Source organism: Ichthyophthirius multifiliis (assembly GCF_000220395.1).
Source record: "Ichthyophthirius multifiliis unplaced genomic scaffold scaff_1120509249472, whole genome shotgun sequence".
Taxonomy (NCBI): domain Eukaryota; phylum Ciliophora; class Oligohymenophorea; order Hymenostomatida; genus Ichthyophthirius; species Ichthyophthirius multifiliis.
In genome coordinates, this window is record NW_004087681.1 from 5,345 (window position 1) to 16,024 (window position 10,680).

At 17.8% G+C, this 10,680-nt stretch overlaps 3 protein-coding genes across 3 annotated transcripts, besides 24 other annotated features; 2 read left to right on the plus strand and 1 right to left on the minus strand. All coding sequences in view use genetic code 6, as the record gives it.

The window, feature by feature from the left end:
* The first annotated feature begins 709 nt into the window (after nucleotides 1-709).
* Nucleotides 710-766: a microsatellite.
* Nucleotides 723-761: a microsatellite.
* Nucleotides 755-837: a microsatellite.
* A 405-nt stretch (nucleotides 838-1,242) lies between these two features.
* Nucleotides 1,243-1,285: a microsatellite.
* Nucleotides 1,286-1,834: 549 nt separating this feature from the next.
* Nucleotides 1,835-1,919: a microsatellite.
* Nucleotides 1,879-1,927: a microsatellite.
* Nucleotides 1,928-2,418: 491 nt separating this feature from the next.
* On the plus strand, nucleotides 2,419-4,595 carry IMG5_006880 (hypothetical protein; the record flags this gene model as incomplete). Its single annotated transcript, XM_004039826.1, has 2 exons — nucleotides 2,419-4,109; nucleotides 4,169-4,595. 2 exons carry the CDS (start codon nucleotides 2,419-2,421, stop codon nucleotides 4,593-4,595), a joined length of 2,118 nt encoding a protein of 705 aa, XP_004039874.1.
* Nucleotides 4,596-4,607: 12 nt separating this feature from the next.
* Nucleotides 4,608-4,688: a microsatellite.
* Nucleotides 4,608-4,690: a microsatellite.
* Nucleotides 4,617-4,692: a microsatellite.
* A 4-nt stretch (nucleotides 4,693-4,696) lies between these two features.
* IMG5_006890 (protein disulfide isomerase family protein 3, putative) lies at nucleotides 4,697-8,547 on the minus strand (the record flags this gene model as incomplete). The annotated part of the gene is made up of 9 exons (XM_004039827.1): nucleotides 4,697-5,322; nucleotides 5,560-5,681; nucleotides 5,948-6,088; nucleotides 7,105-7,124; nucleotides 7,776-7,937; nucleotides 7,980-8,047; nucleotides 8,147-8,215; nucleotides 8,269-8,340; nucleotides 8,433-8,547. 9 exons carry the CDS (start codon nucleotides 8,545-8,547, stop codon nucleotides 4,697-4,699), a joined length of 1,395 nt encoding a protein of 464 aa, XP_004039875.1.
* Nucleotides 5,706-5,744: a microsatellite.
* Nucleotides 5,776-5,860: a microsatellite.
* Nucleotides 5,780-5,911: a microsatellite.
* Nucleotides 5,851-5,900: a microsatellite.
* Nucleotides 5,871-5,911: a microsatellite.
* Nucleotides 6,721-6,760: a microsatellite.
* Nucleotides 7,021-7,094: a microsatellite.
* Nucleotides 8,229-8,259: a microsatellite.
* Nucleotides 8,548-8,578: 31 nt separating the features above from the next.
* Nucleotides 8,579-8,620: a microsatellite.
* Nucleotides 8,621-8,675: 55 nt separating this feature from the next.
* Nucleotides 8,676-8,715: a microsatellite.
* Nucleotides 8,698-8,774: a microsatellite.
* Nucleotides 8,775-9,089: 315 nt separating this feature from the next.
* On the plus strand, nucleotides 9,090-10,586 carry IMG5_006900 (major facilitator superfamily protein, putative; the record flags this gene model as incomplete). The annotated part of the gene is made up of 5 exons (XM_004039828.1): nucleotides 9,090-9,155; nucleotides 9,217-9,330; nucleotides 9,369-9,533; nucleotides 9,572-9,949; nucleotides 10,059-10,586. 5 exons carry the CDS (start codon nucleotides 9,090-9,092, stop codon nucleotides 10,584-10,586), a joined length of 1,251 nt encoding a protein of 416 aa, XP_004039876.1.
* Nucleotides 9,195-9,237: a microsatellite.
* Nucleotides 9,528-9,570: a microsatellite.
* Nucleotides 9,958-10,026: a microsatellite.
* Nucleotides 10,587-10,646: 60 nt separating the features above from the next.
* Nucleotides 10,647-10,680: a microsatellite.

The following is a 10,680-nucleotide window of genomic DNA, read 5'->3' on the forward strand; positions in this document are numbered from 1 at the left end:
AAACTTAAGAAATTAAGACTAAAATTCCTTAAATTTAATCTATAGGAATCGATATTAGTAATGAAAACTCACTTATAATAGTAAATTAATAAGTAATGCTCTATTATTAGGAAATGAGTGATTCTTATAATTTAAAAAATATATCTTAGAAAATTCTATATAGCGATAGTTTTGATATGGCAGAGTTTTTTGTTGCTATGGATAGTACTTAGTTAAGAAGGTAAAATTGCTTATTAATTGCTAATAATGATAGTATTTATGTATTAGATGTTACATAAAGTAGAAATATAAGGTATATTAATCATAAGTTTATGCCTAAAAATCATAAGATTCTTTAAGTGATATTGAATAAGGACTATATTGTGAGTTATGGATTTATATAAGATGATAATAATGGAAATATTTTATAATAGAAGTAGTAGTTTATTGCTATTTTGGGAATGTAATAGGATAGCTATGGAGTACATAAATATTATAGTGTGAAAAATGATTTTACTTATTCAATTTAAAAGTTTTCGGATGATTATACTGATAATTAATATTTTTAAATTAATAATTAAAATGGAGAAGTATAACTGCTTAGAATAGGATAAAATTATTTGAATGTTACGTCAGGTTATTTTGATAAACCTATTGAGAAAACAATATAATTGAGTGTAAAATATAATATAATATATAAAAGTATTTGATATTATATTATATTAATAATAATATATATAAAAATATAAAGATAAATATATATAAAGAAAGAATGATATATATATATTTTATATATATATATATATATAATATATATATATATATATATATATATATATATTTATTCATATATTATATTTTCTATCATTTTTTCAAGTGCATTCCAACAAATTAAATATTAAATCTTTATCAATCTATAATTAAATTGGATATTGTGGTACATTTTGTTATAATATAGTAATTTTTGCAACTTTCTGATAATGGAATATAGTTATTTTAAAATAATAATAGTTAATTTCATTTTGATGATTTTAATATTAATCTTAATCTTGTAGATATGTTTTATGGACCATAAATGGATTTTAATATATATGAAAATTTCTAAGATTTACTTAAATTTAATGCAACTATCAATAATTACATAGAGTATGATTTAAATTTTGAAAAGGGTGATTAAAGTATTGTTTATGATATCCTTATGGCTTAAATTATTCATTAACAAACTAAATAATTAAAAGTTTTTGTTTAATTTAAATATGAAAGTATAAATATATATAAATATTTATATATATATATATAAATATATTTTCATAAATTTATTTTATTTTCAATAGATTATTATGATATTAAATATTATATATGCTAATTAAATTTATAGGATAGTGTCTCTTTTTGCAATTCTTAAAATTTTATATAATAATTTAATTATTAAATCTTAAAATTAAAATTAGTAAAAAACACTAAAATCTATTATATAAATATATATATATATAAAATAATAATAGTTCAATTAATTTTATGTTAGTTTAGTCTAAAGTTTTAAAGGAGAATTAATAAAATTATCTTATTTATTTTATGAACAAAAATAATTGGTTACCAAAAATACTAATAATAATGAAAACTAAATAAATAATTTAATATAATATGATTATAAAAAAATAATTGATGATTTTGTAGACTATATTAAAGTTTTTAATTAAGATTTCGTATCTTTAGTATCTTTAGAAAAACAGAAATTATGGATTCTAACAATAGAATAAATTAATAATTAAATAGAAATCAAAATTTTGATATAAATCGAATTGAATAAAAACATGGAGAGTAAAAGATTATATATATAAAAAAATATAAAAAGTATATAGATTTATTTATTAATATGTATATATAGATTTAATTATTTATATATATATATAAATATATATTTATAGATATTATATATATATATATAAACTATGTTTTTTACATTTACATATTTTTATATATAAATATATCAATTTCAATATTTCCTTTTATTTATATTATTTTTATCATAATAACATAGAATTATTAAACATTTCTTTAAACCTTTTACTCTAAAAAAAGATTATAATAACTATTAATAAGTAAAATCTTATTCAAATTTACGTTGTTTATCCCGAAAACGGTTAATTTTCTATAAATAAACGATAATATAATGTTCAATTAGTAAATAATCTATAGTTATCTTCTGAATAAATTTGCAATTTCAAAATACTTTAATATCCTTATATAATAATAACCTGTATAAACCTTACTAATGGTTTCTCGAAAATCGATGAATATTAAATAAACTCGAATCTAGATATAGTTTATGTAAGGACTTATAATACATATAAATATTAAATAACAAAAGAATTAATTTCTTTTTCAAATTAAGACCAAGTATTTTATTATTAGCTGGCTACATACTTTAATTTACAAATGAAGAAAAGAATATACTCGCTTTTGATTTTCCAACCCAATTAAGTATCACCTAATGTATTTAAAATGGGCGTAGATTTATAGACTATGTTTTTTTGTATTCCTTTTGACGTCTAAAAAAGTAAATATGGGAACTATATTATATTTAAAGACTTAAATTAGTTTCTTTTTAAATAAATTAATAGTGACACTACTCTTAATTTAGATGTTTTTTCGAAATAAGATAATTTTGATTTCAATATAACTCTATATACGACTTCTAATTATACCTAAAACTCTATTATTAGACATTTAAATGTAAAAATGGATATTTAATAGTATAAAGTATTATCTTTTGAAGTTGATAATTAATGGATTTTTATTGGTTAAAATAATAGATTCGCATATATAGAAATTCCTTAGAAATCTTTTTAAGGTCCTATATAATCTATTCATTTATTATAATAATAAATATACCAAAAAAATGACTTTTATGTAAAAGTTAGATAAATGAGCCTTTAATCTAAATTAATATAACAAAATAATTATAATAATGTATAATTTTTATATGGAATTAATATAGACGCCGCATTTTTCCAAAAATAAAATTTGTTCATTTTTTTAACTTAAAAATAATTGATTTTTGTCATGCCAAATATGAAAACTCATTCTTTTAAAATCAATTTTTTACTAGGAATAGACTAAGACTTCGATTTTTCGAAGTGTTCTATATTCCATCATAAAAACTGTCCTATAGCATATATACATTGCAAATAATTTCAGAAAATATAGGAAATTTCCTACAAAGTAGTGCCTAATACATTCGAAATAGTTAATTTTTCTCAAAAAAATATCTATAATCTACCCACTTAATAATTCGGTGATATCTAATAAATAATATTAAATGATGATATAGACTGTGAGAATATAGAAAACAAATTTTTTATGCTTTCTAAATACGATTCTTATTATTAAGAGTCATTTATTTCATATGCAAGTACTTAAGGAAATAATATAAAAATTTAATTAAGAATAGATGCCAAAACTATGGGTATGAGATTTCTAATAGTATAAAATATTTCAGTAAAGTCTTTTTTTTTAGAAGGAAAAATCCAGTTTAATTTAATAGGAATTATATAGGAAAATTAAGTCATTTTTTTAAGAATAAATTAATAAAATCAGATTTTATAGAAAATATATGAATAAAAAAACAAACAAAAAATATAGACAATTGATTTATTTAATATAGACTAATAAAAAGACGACATATTAATAATAAAATATATACTCTAATATATAAATAGTGATTCCGTTTTATTATAAACTAAAATTAATATATAAAATACTAATAATACAATCACATTTTTAAATAAAAAAAAAGTCTTGGCAATATATAAACACTATAAAATGTGTTCTTATTATGTCAATAATCCTATTTTATATTTCGAAAATCAAAATAAACATTTCCCTTAGTATTTAGCTAGGTTTTGTGTTTTTTAATAAAAGTCTTTAGGGGAATATGAGGCAGATTTTTCATATAGTTATTAACTTGTTTTATATTCTTATTCTAATAATTATAATTATTATGCCCAGTCGATTATATAATTACCTTACTTTAATAGAAAGCCTTCTAGAGTGTTTTTTTATAAAAAAATATAAGAAGAATAAGAAGAAGAAGATAAGATAAATATACTAATTACGAGTTATATTAAGTATATATTAATATTCATTATATGTAAAAATACAAATTAAATTGTTTTATAAAAAATAGTCTTTTTGTAGATTATTATCTATATAAAGAATATAAACTTGAATTTTATTTCAAAAAACCTTAAAAATTCGTTATTTCTAAGAAAAATATAGATATATATGCAGTTAATAATCATTTTTCGAATACTACGAAAATAAATTACTATTTAATAGATTATTAGGCGGATATAAAGCAATAAAAATCAATTTTTATATATTTTTATTTTACTTTGTGTTTTTTTATGGCTTTGTTTTACTTTATACCGATTTTTGCTTGGATATTTAATAATTATAGTGAATAAAAACAACGAAAAAAAACAGAAAAAGAGAAGAAAAACAATACAAAATGCAATAAAAAAAATAAAATAAGGAAAAAATCAAAATTATAAATAGATTAATAAAAGGAAGAAGATAAAGAAAAGTAAAAAGAAACAATTTAAAATAGGTGATATTAAAAAAAAAAATATTAAATATAAATATATATAAATATAAATATATATAATATATATATATATATATATATAATATATATTTATAAATATTATAATTTTCATTATTAAAAAGTGACTTTTTTTTCTTAACTCATTTCTTCACTATTTTCTTATTATTCATTTGTAATTTATTTTTACCATTCTAAAAATACTTCTTCTGCTCTTTATAGTATTTATTTATTAGCATTTAAATGTAATACACTTCCGTCTTTTCTCAATACAACCAATTAAGGTATTCCTATGATTTCAAAATGTTCCCTATATTATTCTATACGATCTTTATCATAAGGAAGACTTAACCAAGGCATACTTTTGTAATATTTTTGAAAATCCTCTTCATTTTTATCAAAAGAAACTAAAATAATTTCCATAACTTTATCTTCTATATTAACTTCGTTATAAAACTCTATTATTCTAGGAGTTAAAGCTCTACTTGGATGGCAAAAACTGGCTGAAAAATATAAACAGACTATTTCATGGTTTGCAAATACATCTTAATCTACTGGACCTCTTTTACTTTCAAATTAAGTACCAAATTTAAACTCATATGGTTTTTATAATATACTATAATTACCTCCTTATTTTAAAAACGTAGATTGGTAATATTCAGATTAGTTATTTAAAGTACTTTAGTTAAATGTTACTGTACTTTAATTATTATCCAACATTTTTTTATTTTTTGTAACTTATTTTTTTTATATATATAAATATATATATAATGAAATATTATATAAACATATTATTTATTATTTTTTTACACAAAATAAATGAAAAGATAATATATTTTATTATTAATATCCATTTTTAAAAATTTGTAAATAAAGTTTTAAACAAAAAATTACGAAATTAAAAAGATAATATATATTTTTATATAATAGTTTTTTTTAAATAATTTTTTATCATTCTTTTAATTATGTATAACAACGATGTCCACATCTAGTTGGGCATTCTTGATTATTTTTAAACCATTTTTTCATTTCATGTAAATGACCACCATGCTAGCATATTTAACACCACATTAAAAGTCCTCTAACAGGCAATTTACTATAAAAAATAAAAGAATTATGAAAATAAATATATATATTAATTAAATAGATATTTATTAATATATAATGTAACAAAATTTATATAAATTTAGTTTAATATATAATTAAATATATAAATATTATAGATTATATATTTTAATATATATTATTTTAAATAAATATTAAATATATATTTTATAAATACAAAATATTATATATATATAAATATATATATATATATATTTATATTTAATATAGTAATTTAATAATGCATAAATATTTTACATAAATAATATTATTTATAATAATTTAAAAATACCAATATGCACATCTAAATTTGTTCTAACATTTTTAACACTATTATTTTATATTATAATCAAATAAATTTCCACAATGTGAACATTATCTGTAAAATATTATTTTTCTCTTTATTTATATATAATAAAATTATTTATTTTATATATAATATTTTTAATAGATTTTATTTTAATAATTACATTTTCAGTATTTATTAATGTAGCAGTTAAATTATTATAATGATTAGCACAATTATATAATTAATAATTTCTACACATTTCAATAATATTAAATGTCCAATTCATTACCGTTTATTTAGAAACTTTTAAATGTTCTCTAAAGACTAAATAAATAATAAAAGCACTTTATAATTCCCCATTATCAACTAATTACTATAATTATTCTACACAACATTAAATTAGTTATTCATTAATATTTTTTTCCACTTTTTAAGGTTACTTTATTTTTTTATTTAAAAATAATCATATAAATATAAATATAATAATTTTATTATTTATTTAAAAAATATACTTCTTTAGTTAATTTATCCATGATTTCACTTTTTAATTTTTAATTAATATACACAGTATTTTCATTAGGTAATAGAATTATATCTTTTATTAAATAGCCTAATTTAATAGATTAAGATTATTCGAATTAAAATACTTATATATTTATTCCATATCTATAATTTCTTCCTTTATATTATTATCTATTAATAAAGTATTAGTATTTGTATCTTTATTTTAAGAATAGAATTTTTATATATTATTATTATTGTTATTATTATTATTTTATTATATTTATAATAAATTTTAGGAATTTTTTAATAGATTTTAACTTTTAGATAAAATAATAATTTCTTATTAGCTTTTTTTAGACTATTTTTAAGGACAGAAAATTTCAGCGAATTCCATCCAAATTTTTTAAACGAAAATATTATTTTTTTATAATGCGATTTCCGCATTATATAGGGCAATTTCTCTTATATTCCCTTCCGTTTTATAATTTTTCGCAAAATAAATTAGTTGCTCATATGTATCATCTAATTTAAAGCTATCTATATATAGAAATTATAAATATATATATATATATATATATAAATATATATTTATATATATATTTATATATATATTTAATTTTACCTTCTAGTAATGTTACAAATCTATTTTTTTTTTAATATTTGATAGTAAATTTATCTTAATCATTAAATTTTAGCATATCAATTGAACTCCTTATAACGCTTTTATTAGAATCAGAATAATTTTTACTGATACTTTTTTTAATCTTTTTTTCATAAAAAAGTTCATTACTCTCTAATCTAAAACCCACATTATTAAATAAATCGACACAAATAGGATTAGCCGAAGCCCCGCTATATGGTTTGAATCCATTATTTACATCTCTGCATATAATAGTACCTAAAAATGTCATAAAAATACTCAAAAAACAATACAATAATACCATCTTTCGAACAAGTTAGAATTTACTTCGCCTAATTCAAATAAAGTATTCCAGAAACACATTCCGAATGTCCTTAATATATCATATAAGGCCTATGTTTTTAATTCAAATTAAAAACATGTATTTCATAATTCATATTAAAACTAACAATATTAATATCATATGGATTAGAAAGAGACCATTTAACCTATCCTATACCCACAATATGATTTAATTACAAAAATTCTTATATATTTTAATTATTATCAATATACCAAATAATAGATTTCTTATCTAAACAGCCTGAAGCGAAATAATTAGGTTTAAAAGTGTTAAAATCTAATGAAAAAACAGCTTAATTATGCTTATTTACAAACGAAGATACTGTTTTATCTTTTTTCCGAAGATCATGAACTTCTATATAGCCATTATCAAGAGCTGATATAATGTAATTTTAATCTTTTGGGTAATATTTTACATCTTTTACAGCATCTGTGCACTATATTGTTTCTATACTTCTTCCTGAATTTAAATCCTATGTAAATATTTATATGTTATCTATATATATTAGTTATACCCATAGCTTTATAGTTTTATCTTATGAACCAGTAATTAATTAAGTATCTTTTTTAGGATCCCAATATACTTTATTTATTATTAAAGAATGTTCTTTTTAACAAGGCGAACCTTAAGCTAATTATAGTAATAAAAATAAATAAATTAAATATATAAAATCTAAATTACGTGCTAATTTAGTTACATCCCATACTATAAAATTATTATTTGATTAATATGAAGTGACTATCTTTGTTTCTATTTTTTTATATATATATATATATTTATATAGTATATATTTAATAAAATACAATCTAATCTATTCCATTATACAAAACTTGCACTTGTTGGCTTTCTTTGTAGTTTTAAAGATTTTGAACTTTCTATTTATATCAAATCATTTTGATTTTTTATCGATAGTAATTTTAATTCTTTTATTTTAATATAAATCATTTTATATTTTTTTATTAATTACATTATGATCCTCCTATACATAATTAATTACAATCATTATTACAATCCATAGATTCAATATTATTTTTTGTTCTTAAATAATAAACAGATGTATTAATTTTTTCTTTTTCATTCATTTGCTTAAATTATATATAAAAAAAAAAAAAAATATAATAATAATAATATTTATATATAGTAATTGTAATATTTTAAATATTAATATTTATATATGTTTAATTATTAAAAATATTTTAAGAAAAAAAAAATATTAATATATTAAATATATAAATATATATATATATATATTTTTATTTAATGATATATATTTTTATTATTATTTTTTTATATATATATATTAATATTACAATTTTTATAAATCTTAAATATATGTATATTCTTTTATTTATTTAAGTTAATATTTATAATAATTATATATATATTAATTTGATTATTATTTTTTATATATTTTCTTTTTTTAAATTAATAATATAATAGAAATATTATTTATTTTATAATAAAATAAAAATGAGATAAAGTTTTGGTCCTAAATAATAATAATCCTTTTTAAATTAAAGTAGTTAAAACGATAATTTTATATAATATCCTTACAGGTAAAAACATTAAATAAACAATTAATTAAAAAAAATATAAAAGATTTGTTATTATAATATTATTTTTCATGCCAAGTTTAGGTAATGCAATATTATGGATTACCTTAAGTCCAATATCTGAATAAATAGGATTTGTAAAAATTAAAAAAAATATTTTAATATATATATATATATATATATATTAAAATTAATTAGTTATATAATTAAAATTAATTAATAGTCAATATGTCTTCTTTAGTATTTATGCTTTTATATATATTTGTGAATTTTCCATCAAACTATGTTCTTGGTTTAAATTGTAAAAATGGAGTAATTAAATAAATTAATAAATCCATAAATAAAATAAGGTCCTTTTAGGCGCAGCTTTTACGATAATAGGATCATGGATAAGAGTTCTAGTAAATAAGAGTTTTTGGTATGTTATTCTAGGTTAAATATTAGGCGCAATTGGTTAACCTTTTATATTAAATGCTCCTGCGAAAATAGCTACTGAATGGTTTATACCAAAATAAGTAATAAATAATTAAAATAAAAAATAAATAAATAAAAGAGACCAGCTGCTATAGCTGCTTTAGCTTTAATAAATATGGTAGGAATAGGAATAGGTTTTTTGATTCCTAGTATATTTGTTGAAAATACTAAAGATATGTAAATAGGAAAAAATTAAGTATATAATTTAATGTTTTGGGAAGCTATAATTATTAGTGCAGGATGTGCGCCTATATTTATTTTATTTAAGAACAAACCAAAAACACCTCCTAGTCATTCTGCTAACACTGAAAAAATGAGTTTTAAATAAAGTATTCCAGTAGTATTTGCAAATAAAGATTATATAATTTTACTTATAGCATTTGGATGTGTTTTAGGAAATTTTTCGGCTATTTCTACTTTAATGAATTATTATTTAATACCATATAATTTAAATAATGTATAATAATATATAAATAAATGTATATATATATATATTAATATATATTATATTTATAATCTATATATATATATATACATTTATTTAATTTTTTTTTATTATTTTTTAGTAATAAATTTCTTTTTGTGGTGCTACTTTTATTGTTTCAGGTTTAATTGGTTCCACTATCTTTAGCATTATAATAGAAAAAACTGGAAAATATAAAAAAATATTAATATTTTCTAGTTTTTTTGCTATGTTAAGTTAAGGTTTATAAATTGGAATGATTTTAACTTATAATATATGGTATATATTATTAGGTATATTTTTTTTTGGTTTTTTCGCAATTCCTTTAATTCCTCTTTCTATGGATTTCGCTTGCGAGCTAACTTTTCCTGTGTGTGAAGCTTTTTCTTCTGGTTTAATTTATGCTTGTGGGTAGTTTGTGGGATTAGTTCTTATTTTAATATCCGACTTAGTTTTTGATTTGAAAAATAAAACTCAAGTTATTTATTCTAATTGTATTGGAATGGGATTTATGGTTCTTAGTGTATTATTTTATTGTATTATTGGTGAAAATTTATTAAGGAAAACAGAAGAAAATAAAAATTAATTAAAATATATAAATAATAGTAATTCTGAACTATTAATTTCATGAAATAATATTACATATATATTTTTATGGAATTTTATATAATTTTTTAAATTTATAAGTAATTATATATACAATATATATATATATATATATATAT